The sequence below is a fragment of the Cylas formicarius genome, unplaced genomic scaffold (genome assembly GCF_029955315.1).
Source record: "Cylas formicarius isolate icCylForm1 unplaced genomic scaffold, icCylForm1.1 PGA_scaffold_3__17_contigs__length_32017465, whole genome shotgun sequence".
NCBI lineage: Eukaryota > Metazoa > Arthropoda > Insecta > Coleoptera > Brentidae > Cylas > Cylas formicarius.
This window is the reverse complement of record NW_026844326.1, coordinates 23185921-23200899: the sequence shown is the minus strand read 5'-3', so window position 1 is coordinate 23200899 and position 14979 is coordinate 23185921. Positions and strand designations below refer to the sequence as shown.

The 14979-nt window shown below is 32.4% G+C and overlaps 1 protein-coding gene and 1 long non-coding RNA gene across 2 annotated transcripts; both read left to right on the top strand.

Annotated features, from left to right (window-relative positions):
• The first annotated feature begins 2780 nt into the window (after positions 1-2780).
• LOC132699374 (uncharacterized) lies at positions 2781-8916 on the top strand. Its single transcript, XM_060666039.1, has 5 exons — positions 2781-2901; positions 4268-4301; positions 4497-4707; positions 4804-5550; positions 7517-8916. The coding sequence occupies exons 1-5, from the start codon at positions 2852-2854 to the stop codon at positions 7804-7806; spliced, it is 1332 nt and encodes a 443-aa protein (XP_060522022.1). The 5' UTR covers positions 2781-2851; the 3' UTR covers positions 7807-8916.
• A 2690-nt stretch (positions 8917-11606) lies between these two features.
• LOC132698982 (uncharacterized) lies at positions 11607-14962 on the top strand. Its single transcript, XR_009618456.1, has 3 exons — positions 11607-11762; positions 12133-12243; positions 14835-14962. It is a non-coding gene; the product is annotated as an uncharacterized LOC132698982 (long non-coding RNA).
• The last annotated feature ends 17 nt before the right edge of the window (positions 14963-14979 follow it).

Genomic DNA, 14979 nt, shown 5'->3' with positions numbered 1-14979 from the left:
CTTTTAGTGTTATAAAGGCAGCAAATTTTAAAATATAGGCAAACATATATAGGTAAAAATATTGTTTTTTCCTCTAAGTTGGCAATATAGTATAAAAATTCAAAATAAATAACGTTGATATAAACAAATTTTGGAGTAATTGTAAAATACCGTGTTCCATTTAAAAAATACATGTTTGTATTGCCACGCTTCTGTGAACCACTATATATATATAATTGAGAATATTTTGTAAGCTTCGCTGTGCACCGCTGGTGCCAAATAACTTGTGACTTATATGACGTTTACCACACTATGAAACGCTCGTCTTTCGATTTTATGATAATTAATAATAATTGATATATAGCATGCTTTGGAGATACATCTATATGTTCCATAGTAAAGAGTTCCAAATAATTTTAGTTTGTTCTCGGTTTTATTATACAGTGCGTGTAATATAAGTTTTAAAGAATTTTGGGCAAAGCTTAAATATGCACGCAAAATGTGGATCAATTCTCAGAAATGTTGTATTTCCTATTTTTGTCTGGAAATACGGGGTCAGTACTGAATTTTTGCAATCGTTTTCGAGATATACAGTGGATTTTTAAATTTTCTTTTGGGCGTTATAGTCAATATTTTCATTATTAGATAGATCACAAAAATGCTTTTGAACGATTTTATTGATCTGTGATAACATTTAAACCCATTGGCGTAAAAATTTGTTAGAAACTAGATTTTAAAATATTCGGGAAAACTCCATTGATCACATACACTGAACTAGTAATAAATTTATTGTTTATGAAAAATTGAAAAGTCAATAACAAAAAAATTGTTAAACAAAATAAGTTTTATAACTAATGACATTGGAATAGCATACTAATTGTTTTATGATAAACAAACAAACAATAATTTAAATTTGTGAAATATAATTCAATAATGAGTAATATATTGTTGATTATCTAATATTTTGGATAGTAATATAAAAAATCAACTTAAGTTAAATATTCAGTACTTTTGCCTCATTTTTCTTCTAAAATTCGACAGCATATACCAGAATGTGGTCCTCCGTTCTACCGGGTGACGCAAGGAAGAGGGAACACTCTATAGCTTTTAAACGGCTTGAGCAGTTTTGATATTTGGAAGGGTTAATATAGGCTGAATGTCCAATTTTTTGACAATATGTCGGTTTGAGCCGAAATTACAGAAATTTTGGAATTTTAAATGACCCAACCTATTTTTCTATTCAGAAGATCATTCTACGTAGGATAGGACGGTTTTTCTCTCTTTTTTTTTTAATTTTTGAAAATTGTGTCTAGGAGGCTCTGCCATCATAAATACTATTTACCGGGTCACCTGATGATGTGAAAAATTGTAAACGAAACTTTTCTTGACTTGTCTAATGGCAAATAGCATCTAATGTAATGAACTATAAATATTTTTTAGAATAACCAAGTTTTTTCAAATAGGACCCTAGTGGGAAGAAAAACTTTTTAAAATCGGTGCTTTTTTTGCAACACTTGAACACCAAAATTTTCAAAATCCGTTAAAAAATAAGCTCACCGGAAGGAAAAAACGAGGTAAGTAAAACATTTTTATAAAAACGTTAGTTTTTGACTGTATCCCCGTATTCCAAAAGCATATCAACTTTTACCACTTTCAACAAAATATTCTAGTTGTTGGATCTAAGAAGAAACCCGCAAATTTCTTTTTAAATATTAATCTGTTTTTTTCTTTCCACTGCATGAGCTTGTCGAGAGTTTCTTCTGCATTTTTAACGTTACCGACTTGACAATTAATAGTGAATAGAAGCAAAGGCGCCTAAGTAATATGTTTTTACAAAAATATATTTACATATCTGTTTTTTTCCTTCCTGTGAGCTTATTTTTTTATGGATTTTGAAAATTTGGGTGTCAAAATGTTGCAAAAAAAGTACCGGTTTTAAAAAGTTTTTGTTCCCACTAGGGTGCTATTTAAAAAAACTAAAAAAATAATAGTTCATTATATTAAATGCTGTTTGCCATTAGACAAGTAAAGATAAGTTTCATTTACAATTTTTCACATGATCAGGTGACCCGGTCAATAGTATTTATAATGGTCACAGCCTCCTAGAAATAATTTTCAAAATTAAGTAAAAATTAAAAAAAAAGCAAAAAAAAGTGAGAAAGGCCTTCCTATCCTACGTAGAATGATCTCCTGAATCCAAAAATGCAAAAAATATAGGTTGTGCCTTTTAAAATTTGAAAGTTACTGTCGCTTCCACTCAACCATTGACTACATATTGTCAAAAAAATGAACATTCAGCCTATATCAACCCTTCCAAATTTCAAATCGCTTAAAAGTTATAGTATTTCCCACTTTCTTGTGTCACCCGGTATACATGGTCGATACCTAAATTAGAAACAAGGGATATCCAGGACAATATGAGTAAAAATAAAAAGCTTTTATTTAGTGGTTTTGTTAAATTTTAATGAATTTTTAAAAATTGACTTACGATGCGAGATTCTGTTAGCATTTGACACTCGACTCTATAATCTGTTTGGCAAAAGTAACTACGATACGGATGCCGCTGCGGATGTAAGGAAATTACAACGAAAAAAACGTCAGTTTACTTATCGGAAACGATAGTCATATTTCGGCGAAAAAGACACAATTTTTTCAATGCCGTCTCTCTCTCACGGGAAATTAAACACATCAGACACAAATTGGAAAATGTAAATAGCAAACCTATAGGTACCTACGTTGATTACGTGTGATATCTTATCTTATCTCAAAAGCCAACAGTTTCAAATTTAACGCTCGTATCATTTAGTTGCGATCACATGAAAAATCTGCACAATTAAAGGTCCGCAATACGTTAGTAAAAGTGATTGTCAAAATGCAATTCGTACCCAATATTCTGCTGACGATAGTTTTACTTCAAGTGCGGTGAGTACCAAACTTACCATTAAATTTTGACAGTATAGTGTGCGAAAACAGAAAGCACGCCCATTGGGTTAAAATATAAAAACGATTCCTTAACGATTACATAGTGTGTGTCTAAGAGATTTTGTTTTCCATGATTTTTCCACAATAAGTGTGTTTTAGCAGTTGCAACCCATACTTAACTTGTCCTTAACTTTATCCTTTGTTTAACGCTCACTGTGTGGAAACTGTCAAAGTTCAGTTTTAGTTGCTCCCGTGGTCTCCTGAATATGTATTGTTAAGTATTTGTGGTTTCTTGGGAAGAAACATTCCTTAAAAAATACACTGACTGAATAAGCTGATACCTACGCCATTATCTCATTACATTTCCGTGCGTCACCGTGCTTAACTGTCACTTTTTGCTTCTCAAAAAATGCCGTCATAGATTCAAATCGGATGGAGTGTAACCCTTGTTTTTTGATTAGTTACAATTGGTGTAGGAAAGAGTCCAGTTTATGGGCAACCATTATTTGCTTCTTATTTCAATCGAAAAATTTCCGCTAGATTTAATTTTAATTAAATTGTTGATTCCGAAAAGTCAGTGTGAACCTATTTAGAGTTCACTCTTAAGTTTTGGTTAGTTTAATTTCTGTCTCGAGCAAAAGAGCTTAAATATGTAATTTTACCATAGGAGGCTTCAATTTTTCCAATTTGTGATTCACTCTCTCCTTAAACATATCTTTGAAAAATGAAAAAAATTGAGATATGATAAAACTATCCCTCAAAAGTTTAAACTTTTCCCAAATTATTGGATTGTAATCTTACTGAATTTCAGTAGTTTGCGAATTTCGAACGTTAAGAAAAAAGTTTTAGATTAAATCCAAATCACATAAAAGTGGCAATATGTGAAGCATCTGTACTGCCTCTGAGCTTACGCAAGAACTTGGGATCTGTATTATTTCTCTACAAGTTAGGTCATTATCGATTATTCGTTTCTTCTGGCACAATTATTCATTTCATTCACGTGCCGATGCTGTAAGGGAGACCTTCTTACCAGTTACCAGTTACCCACATTCAACATCCATTTTCAAAACCTATTTACAATATGTATGTTACCTTCAACAAATTATCCTCGCCCTGTGATTTATATTATGATGGTCTCTAGGCAATACCTAGGGGGTTATCCTTTTCTTTGTTTTTTTTCAGTGATAGTAGATTATTAATTATTATCATTAACATCTTTCCAATTTTTCATTTTATGCTTTCGAAATTGATCAATTTCGAATTTATATGGCATCAAAGATTTTGCTAAATCTTGAGCCAAAAATAATATAAATAATAGTCATTTTGTTTTCATTACTCAAATGACCAAAACGTATTTCTATTTCAGGACATTTTACGCAGCAGACTTGTTGGATATTCCGGTAAGTCTTGACAAGATGAACTAGGAATAAATATGCAAAAAATACGAAAAAGTGACAACAATATCACTATATCTGTTTTAAAATGTTAATTTTTTAAGTTTCAAGATTACGTCAAAGGTTTAATGTACCATATTTCCATCACTTGTGTTAGGTGTTGAAAAATGTGTTTTGTTGACCGCTAATCTGGTATTTAAGGAGACGAACATATGGAAATACGAAGAATCAGATCCTACGGATAATGCCGCTCAGATTTTAGCGACATTGTGTGAAAATTATCATCTCTTCTTTCGAAACACAAAACTCCCGTGTGAAGAAATCATTCTGGAACCTGTTCCGTTGGAATTTAATGAACAAATAATTGTGAAGCGCGATGTCGAGGATGACGCAGTGGAGGGTTCCGGAGAAGGTAAATTCTGTGCCTACAGCTTATATGGGTTTATTTTCGAATTTATTTTTCACCATCGTGTCAATGTAGATTGTAGTAAATTCGATTTATTTCCAGAGAATGATGAGGAGCCTCCGCATCCCACAATTTCACCGAACCTGGACCCAACCGACCAGAAAGAGTTACACCCTGAAATTGAACCATATTTAAATCCTAAAGAAAACGATGCTACAAAAAATGACGATAAACAACCACAACCTGAAATTCAGCCCTATGCTAACAATAGCGACGTTACAAAAGCAGATGAGAAACAGGTATATCCTGAGCCATCTGGAGAAGAAAAGCTTCTGCCGATAGACGGTGAAGCATCTGAAAGTGTAAAAACCACCCAATTGCCAGTTGTGGAAACCAGCACAGTTATCCTTGCTCCATTGGTGCATAATGCTGAAAGTACTCAACAAGAAGACCAGACTACGATTCCAACTAGTGTAGAGGTTAAATCCGTTACGAACGAACCCATTTTACCAACCACTACAGGCGCAGAAAAGTTGACAAGTTTTAGCCCGGAGGAGAAACAAGATGAAAAAAAGGAACAGGGCGCGTCTCAAAATTTAGACGGAAAAGGCGACAATGCGAAAGATGTTGATAATAAAGAAAAGGGAGACCCAGCATTACCTCTAGATTTAGACGGTGTAGGCACCGACAAGAAGAAAGAGAAGGAGTCCGTTGATCCTCACCAGAGTGCCAACGCGGAAGTTTTGCTGAAGGAACCGCAAAGTGTATCTCCAGTTTCGAACGTAGAAGGAAGCGACGAAAAGTTGTTGCAGAAACTAGCTGTGAATTCGGAACAATCACAGGGAGCCAGTAAGTTTTAATTTGAATTTTTTGAGAAGTTAATTAAACTGGTGACGCGAAGTTGACGTAATGGAAATTTAGTTCCGTCTATATTTATTTTTTAATTTCGGCTTTTATTCAACAACATTATTTTATGTTTTATAGTCTAAACGGATTTCAAATTCCATGTCGCTATTAGAGAGTATAGAGGCCGTAAAAACGATAAAATTTCTATTTTCCTACAAACGAAAATCTCACATAGTAATATTTATCAGCAATCTGCACACATTTAACTCTCTTGTTCCCTGAACCTTTAATAAAATCTGGGTGTAATATGAGAAAATACTTCCTACTCAATGCATCTGGAAACTGTCGTGTTGACGTCATGTTATTAGTTGAAAGCATTTTTTAATGGTTCAAAAGTGTCTGTATTATCAGCAAAGGTAAGATCTAGGAGCTGGAATTTCAAATATAGGATATTCTTATCAAATTCCCAATGTCGTAATTAGTCATCAAACACTTCGGTCGGTGGACTATATTACACTATTTCCTATTCTTGTTCTATTATTCCCTTAACTGCTTCATTACTTCGAACTCAACATTAATGATATTTCTTCCTCCAATGTTTAAGTGTTCTCTATTAGCCCAGTGGTTTGATCTGTTTCTATGATCCAGAGTAACAATTCTAGAGGTCAAAGAAAAAAAGGTATTTAGTTACCTTGCGAATTGGTATTGCCTGTCTGCCGTGTTGAATTAGAATTGTATAAATAGTGTACCTGGATATCTCGGAAACTATTACTGGCAAGAATTTGGTAAAAAATCTTATTAAAAAGTAGACAAAAGGAATTGACGAAAATATTTTTTATTGTCCTATCTCCATCGCTAAGGAGTGGAATTGACCGGTCAATTTTTTCTATGAAAATTGACCGAACTGATTTGAAAAATGCAATTAAATTTATATTTATTTATTAATATTGTGCGTTACATCACCGCCACCTCATTCTGGGAACCAAATGGAGTCGATATTAATATTGGAATTCCCCGAATCGCTAAGTATCCTATTCGGATATTCCTTATAGGTAAATTGGACATCACAGACGCATAATAATTTATTATAAAATACATGTCATTAATAAATAATCATAGATGACACTCTACAATTGCAAGATGTTATTTAAAACATTTTTTGACTACTTTTTACAAAACTTCTGGATTCCTGTTGGCGTATTCAGAACTTGAGTGAAACTGGCTCGTATTTTACTCTGTACCTACTTATATATTGTTTGAGGGGGGCGAAATGGGTGGCATAAACACCCTCTCGGATGACTGATTCCCATATTGGTAACAGGTAGAGAAATGAGTCGCGGTTAAGATTGTTAGGTTGTTTATAGATTTCTACAGACTCTCAGATTTTTCGTTAGTAGAAGAACCGATTACATGCAATAATTTTAGTTTTATCGAGTAAAATTTTATATCCGGTTTCATGAGTGTGTTCGGCAACAGCCGATGAGTTTATTTGTCTTAGTCGTAAGGCTCGTTCGTGTTCTTTGAGCCTAGTTGATATTTTTCGTCCCGTCTCTCCAATGTATTCTTTGCCGGAATGCTGTAAACTCCTGGCATCTCAAATTGAATTTTGTCTCTGACGGACCGAAGATGTTGAGAGATTTTTGGACAAGTGGTTTTGACGTTATACTTCCTTAGAACTTGTTCTGAATGTAAGGAAGGACCACAGTGGCAAGTGTAGGATTCCAGCAAAAACCGACGCAGGAGCAATCCAGAAGTTTTGTAAAAAGTAGACTGTGGAAGTTTCTTTGAAAAATTTTTTGACTAGTCAATTAAGAAGTGGTCAATCGACGGTCAATTGATCTGTTAATTGACCAGTCCCAAAATTAGTAGTACGTATGCGTATAAAATACGAATTTTGACTATTTTATTTTCTTGGTTATTCTAGTCCAAGTGAAAAATAATTTCATTAAAAGTGTTTAAATTGTTTCAGAAGAAAGCGATATTGAAGCAAGCACTGGGGAATCTACCGGGAACATAGTGAAGGCAGGAAAAGACACGACCGTGCTCGTTGTTTTGTTCGCGGTAGTACTGGCAGTAGGCGGTGCCGCGTTTGCTTACAACTATGTGAAAAAGCGAAAATCAGCTAATAGGGGAACGGGTAATAACCAAAACCATTCGTCTTCCAACGGCAAGAGTTCGGACATCGAGCAAGGCACCGAACTCAAACCGCTCATGAAAAACACTGAAATCAAGAAGGATGTGGTTAATGATAAAAGTTAAATTGTCGAGTGATTGGTATCGCGCGTTGTCTTCGTTTCTAATTCGCCTTTTCGTGTTCCTAAATTCTAGCGGGTGGGCTACAACCATCGTAAAATAAATAAATCAAAAACTACAAATGCAAAAACCGGTTTCAATTATGTTTATCTCTTTAGTTTCCACTATCGCTTACTAACACTTCGCAAAACGCAAAACGAAGGCTTAAGATAATTATGAAGGGTCATTAATTATTACAATTTTAAATAAAAATTGGATAGCTTATTAAAAGCGTTTAAAGTCAAGAACATGGTCAAAATATGAACTAATTTACACATATATACAGAGAACAACTAAGTGCGCATTACATTTTAGTAATTATATGTTCGGAAGGCATAGAAATGATAAATTTCGAAAATAATTTTATTTTTAGAAGAGTCAGTATAGTTTTAAAAATATTCAGTGGATATCTCTTTCAGAATTTTAAAAATATATATATACTGCATTAAAAAGTACCTTATATTTGTACATATGATAAAAAAAAGTGTTAAAAAAATCTGAATATTTAAACAATTTTTTTTGTTAATAATTTATGTTTATACCATATTTTTTTTACAAATGGTGTCCTATTAGGCGCGTTTGTGCCGAAAGGCCTTGTAGAAATATAAAATCAAGGAATTGAGTCGAAATGGATGGAGACACATAATAGTAAAAAAGAAAAGAATGAAATGAAAACAAATGCTTTAAAAAAAAATTAATGCTGAAAACTGTAAATATAATTTAATTATAACTATTTGTTATAACCTATTTTTTAACTGCAACACATTTTCATTTAAATTTGAAACTGCGTCATTGGTTTTCCCGACTAGAATCTGTTTATAATTTCAATTACGTCGATACTAAACGTTTTTTATTCATAAAATCAATAACACCGGTAATTGCAAGTGTCGGGTTCCAATTAGTAGTATTAACAGCCCCGTCTGAATTTTATAAACATCGTGTAAGCTTTGTATAATTATTGTATAATTTGACGCTGTGATATCTTGCAGCTAAAAAGGGTGCGAATGTGTTATGTCCTTTTAAATAGAAGTAAAATAGCGTTTTTGTACTTAGATAACTTATTCGATAATACAACAATTTTGATTCGCTTTGCGTTTTATTTTCTTTTAATCTTGCAAGTCACAAATCTTAGTTTCGTTCATTTCAAACTTATATTTACAAAGTGTCGACTTTTAGTCGTCCCTAGACCATAAATTGCTATTTAACGTTGTTCTTTAAAATGACAAGAAGATAAGAAAACAGGAGATGTTCCCTATATGCGAACATATTCAAGTCGACACTAGCTAACTTCTTTATTCTGGGACATCTTTTATGTGTTCGAATGCATCAACCAAGTGCTTAATAAATTTCTGGACACCATTAAAAACGCTTCTCTTTGACCGTGGATGCTGTGTATGATCCCCTTTATTTTCTAAAATGCCCAATTGCCTCACTGCGCTCCGCTCGTGCCAAATAAACTTGTGACTCAAATATGCTAAATGACATTTGGGTCACCACCTTATTTGATTTATTTGATCGAGTGGCCTCAAAAAGTTTACTGAACGTGATTTGAAATTAGCGTTATACGAAAGTGATGTGAAAAATATATGCAATGAAATATGAATTAGATACTACAGGGTGTTCGAAATAAACGAATATATTTGGATAGTTTTAAATTAAAAAATCTTGATTTCCTTAAAAGGCACACCATATATATTATTTTTTCCGAAAGATCTTACAAAAACCTAAATCTTTTATTAATTATGTTATATACCTGTTTTGTGTTGATTTTTATCTAAACTTTTATGTTTAAAACAATCGGTTGGTGAACAAATATACTTGTGTGTGTGTGTTCTATTCAAAAAATATTTTTTTTAGAAAAGGTCGCATAAACGGATTTTCCTTTGATTTTTTTCGTTTTTGAAAATATTGCATTTTAGGCAACCAAAGTATTTTTATCATTGATTAATTATCAAGAAGCTATTATACTTTTTAAAATAGAACATCCTTTATAGCATTTTTTAAAATTAATAATCATGTGAATTGAGCAGGTTATACTCAAGATACAATAAATTCCAATAAATGACTGCACTTTTTCAAAAATTTGGGCCACTGAAAATACAGTCGAACTTCTCGATAACTCGAATTTTTGATAAGTCGAACCAAATTGGTTGGAAATAGTGTCAAAAGTAGAAAATGCGTGTTAGTTTGTCTTGGTTACTCGAATATCTTGATAACTCGAACGAAACATTTGGTGCCAACTTCGATAAGTCGAATTTTCTCGGGGAACCCCCTAATTACAACCGATCTTAACCTGTCTTTTTAATGTATCTATGCAAGCAGTTCAGTTTCTGTGCTTGCTAAGTTCGCTTGTATGACTTACTAGTTAATACTAAGTGAAAAATACTGTCCCTATTCAGTTTACACATTATATTAAAGACATTTTGGGATTTTTGCATTTGTTGATATGTCATCAAAACGGACTTTAAAAGCTTTGTCTGTTGATCAAAAATTCAAGGTTATAAAAGAAGTGGCAAGTATGGGATTTCCGCAAGTACAGTGTCTACAATTTTGAAAAATAAACATTCAGTCATCACCGCAATGGAACGTTTCGAAGAAAGCAAAAACAATAACATTACACCAATAGATTGTGTAACTACCGCATGGAATATCGACGTTAAGCCTGAAGCAATTTCCAATTCTTTTAAAAAAGCCGGTTTTGGTCAGTATTCTGAATGGGAAGAAGAAGCTGAGATTCCCTTGATTTTCCTAAGTGAACGAATGAAAGAAAAGAGTGAAGACGAAATCCAAATAGAAATCGAGTTTAAAGCTTGGACAAACATTAGAGGTATAGCAGAAGGTAGCACCATCAACGATTTTATACATGTGAATGAGGATATTGTTACTTCAGAGTTTCCTACTGATGAAGATATTATCGAGTCCAGCAGATCCGAACCGGTACAGTTTAAACATCGAAGATGACTGCGAAAGTGACACGATGAAAGAGGAATTGGAAGATGATTCTCAGCAACCATCTTCAAATGAATTGGTTGAAAATTGGTTGATTGTCTTGCGTTCCTATTTGAAAACCAGTGATTGTTTAAATAAAATTTAAGCTTTTGTTGAAAACCAAAATAAGAAATCCCGTCGTCAGTCACAAATAATTTTTTTACAGTGAAAGAGTAAACTTTAATATGTACATACATACTACGTTTATATATACTGGGTACATAAACAATACATTTGTATGTACATATATTATGTAAATACATACATACATATGTACTACTATTTCATAATTTTCGTTTTTTGTTCAAAAGTCATAGATATTAGGACATTTATGTAACGTATTTTGAAAAATGAATGAATAAATGTTCATTCACAAAAAAATACATGCATTTGTCGTTTTTATTGATAACTCGAAGTCTTGATAACTCGAAATTTTCATGTGTCGAATCGCAGTTCGACGTATCGCAGTTTGACTGTATTTATTATTTTAATTTTAATTTGAAATTTAAACGGCACATTTTAATTAATTTTTTAGTAGGTAACTTTGATAATTTTTAGTTTTTTTACTTTCATACGGTAGAACGAAGACCTACGAAATCAAATTTCGAATATCCCTAATTATTCCCATTAGGCTAGATACGGAAATACGAAAACAATTATATAGAAATGAACGATCAAAATGTTTTTTTTTTACAGTTTGTTATTTTGCATCGGAGAAGCATTTGGTTTTGTAGTAATGATCGGCTGTAACTCCGAATGGAAAATCGAATGACGTTTATAGACGTTATTTCTGAGTCCAAAGTCGTAGCGGTTTTCCCATATTTAATAACGGAATTATTAATAATGTGTTTTATTTTGTCGTAACGAGTTCACTGCAAGACTTAAATTTTCTTCCGGCACGCAGATATTTACAAAGGTTCGCTGAAATGTACAAGGTAGGTCTTACGGAATAGTATGTACAGCAGAAGTGCCGATGTTTCTATTTTATTACTTCACTTGAGCCTTGTGACGTTTTCTTTCTTATTTGTTTCTTACCTGACATACAAGACTTAATTTTTTTAAATGGAACGCTCTGTAAATTACTTAAAATTCTGTTAGAAAATTTTATTCTAAATTGTTTTCACGCAATACATTGGACGTTAAAAGTTGTTGTCTTTAGTAGAAAGTTATGTTATATAGAAGTAAGCTTAATTTGAAAATAGATCAATTGTAATAAATATTATAATTAAAAAAAAAGTTTTGTAAATTTTAATCACCATTTTGAAATGTGATGCGGTGGCCCTATAAAATTACCATTGTTCACAGGTCCTTCTCCTCCTAGCAACGTTGGCGTTGTGCAGTTACATTGCAATGACAGCACCGCATCCGGAACCCAGTCCTAATCCAGAACCCAAACCGAATCCAAAACCTTTTGTAGTAAGTGTGTTTTAGTTGACAATTTTATCAATCTTATTTTTGGGACCCAGAAAGTCTAATCAACCACATCCATTTATTTTTGTCAAATTAATCAAATCCTGTTTGTGATAAGTAAAAAGAGGATAAAATGCAAGCGACACAAAGCTCCCAAAATGTGCGTAATTAAATGCATAAAATCTTCAGAACATATTCATCGAAATAAACAAAAAATGCAAATATGCATTTTTATTATATGAAAAATAAAGCACTTTTCTTCTATAATTAAGCACATAGATGCACATATTCATAGAACATTACAAAACATAAAAACCTTACAGTGACAATATGTTATTTGCGATTATACGCACAGTTCACTCATCCAGTTTACAATATTTTGTGAAAATTGAACAGATTTTTAAGTGGTATATTGACTCCAATGAATACCTTACGTAAGTCCTCCTTGAATTAGGCTTCTTTGCTGTTTTTTGATTTTTCTTTAAGACTATTTAATTACTGTTTGCTGGGAGTGAGATTTGACATGCTAATCTGACATGAATCTGTCAAATCAAAAAAAAAGCAATAATTATTTTGGATTTACATTCGCTAAAAAAAAGAATTTTAAAAAATCTTTCCTACTTCTACCAAATAAAATATTTGAGTAGAAAACTTTTGTAAATACATTCAAAAAGGTTAACATGTAAGTTACCAATAATTTATTTGAACACATAATTTATAAAAGCAGCAATGTACTTATACCAAAAAACATAATATATCTTTTTTTTAACTATAAAATAATTGAGTACCAAAAATTTATAAATACTTTAAAATTGTTAACATTAACTACCAATAATGTGCTTGAATACGTAATTGATAAAAAGCCAAAATTTGAATACATTGAAAACAAAAAGTGAAGAAATAGTTTATACTTTTATAATTTTCGAACAAGCTGTCCAAAACAAATTGGTATCAACCCAAGTGGATTCCCGATAGCTCTTTATCCACGAAATATGCAACAACAATGCTACAACAGTTTTTGGATTTTAACAAACACTGGGCAGACAGACACATACAAAACAAGGCACACAAGAACTTTTCAAAATTGCCACCCTTTTGAAGTATCGGATTTTTATTGAGGGTATATTCATAAGAAAGTAGTACCTGAGGCCTGGTTGTGCATGTAATAAACACGTATACTTTTGCCAATGATATACCGTTTTTATAAGCTTTTAAAATTTTGACTTCGGAAAATGTTTGAGACCCGCCTGTTGTAAAGCCGAAAGGACCATTCTTTTCAGTACGTGTACCACAAGCCAGGGCCGTATTTAACATGTTAGCCGACAAGAACTGTGCCGTACAAACTGTTGTATTTTAAGATTAGGGAAATTTTATTTGATTGAACTGTTATACTAATTCATATTAGTTGTGGTTTTCATAAATCCTCCTAAAACAGTCCCTCCTTGAGGCAGCTCAATTTCAAATTCAATTTGTCCATTTCATGAGTTGCTCTCTTATATTAAAAACACATTAGAAAGCTTAAATTAATTTCTAATGTAAGGGTTTAACATAATGACTCCAAAAAATTTTTCGTTGTCCGTCTTCCACCATATCACAGAAATTTTAATCCGATAGCGCTGATATGGATATATTTGAAATCCAGTTTAAGAAGAAACTGAAATTTAGTTCTTTGGCAATAGAATGATTAAAATTTTTCACTGCATAGACTAATAATAATCAAGGAATCTCATCGATGAAACAAATCCGTCAGCTTTCAGCATTTGTATGCACGAAGTATCGAAGTACGGTTCTGGAACGTCGTTGTGGAATTCCAGTTAGACCTTCATAAAAATTTATCAAAGTTAAATACCGGATTATGTCGTAAAAACGGAATATCGTTTGGCGAACTCTACATTGTCAAAAAGGGCAGCACAGGCTCTTTTTTTGGCAGTAACATGCAATACATTCTCTATTATTAGAAAAGATGTATGTTTTGTACAAAACAGACAAAAGATGCAAAAAGTGCAAGTATCTCAACCTCTAGTATCATTTGTTTTTGTTATTTCATAAAGTATTTGCCAAATGTTAGAGATTGATGTCTATATAAATATCTAATCTCCACCCCATTTGGGTTGACGCACAGCCTTACTTAGTTGCCAATAAGTGTATTTATTATTCATATTATATTTATTTTAATTTCTTTAAACTGGCAATTTTAACGTTATACGTTATACAGTTCACTATAGTTAAGATAGTTAATTAGGTAGCCCAAAGTTTGATAATTACCTATGCAAATGAAAATAGAGTTTAGCTCATTTTAAATAAATATTTGGAGCATTTTCGTTTTTATTAAAAATATCACATTTGAAATTTAGATCTACGAAAGCTCAATTTTCAGTAACAAGTTTAACTGTTTGAAAAAAATAACATAACGTCGCTTTGAAATACTTCTGTGCTTTATAAATTTAGTAAAAAACTCGTTAGGGAAATTTGCATTTTTTTTCAGTAACTTGACTGATAACGGAAATACAAGGTTCGAATTTTGCAAAAATTACCTCTCTATGTTTTTACCGAAAGCAATTTCTTCGTAGGATAGGTATATTTTTTTTTTCTTGCAGTGGTTTGGTTGGGGTCCGTGGGGATGGGGTTGGCCAGCCGTTTATCCCACATATAGAGTGACATACTGGTGGTAAAATACTCAATGTTTCCTTAAATATGCTTTATTCAAATAAAATACTGTTCGTTACACATGCGTCTCAATGC

Excerpts from the sequence above, each read along its gene's own strand:
- LOC132699374 (XM_060666039.1), top strand. The coding sequence starts at position 2,852 with ATGCAATTCGTACCCAATATTCTGCTGACGATAGTTTTACTTCAAGTG. Across the intron at positions 4,708-4,803 it reads AGTGGAGGGTTCCGGAGAAG|AGAATGATGAGGAGCCTCCG; the intron begins GTAAATTCTGTG and ends ATTTATTTCCAG. Across the intron at positions 5,551-7,516 it reads GGAACAATCACAGGGAGCCA|AAGAAAGCGATATTGAAGCA; the intron begins GTAAGTTTTAAT and ends AAATTGTTTCAG.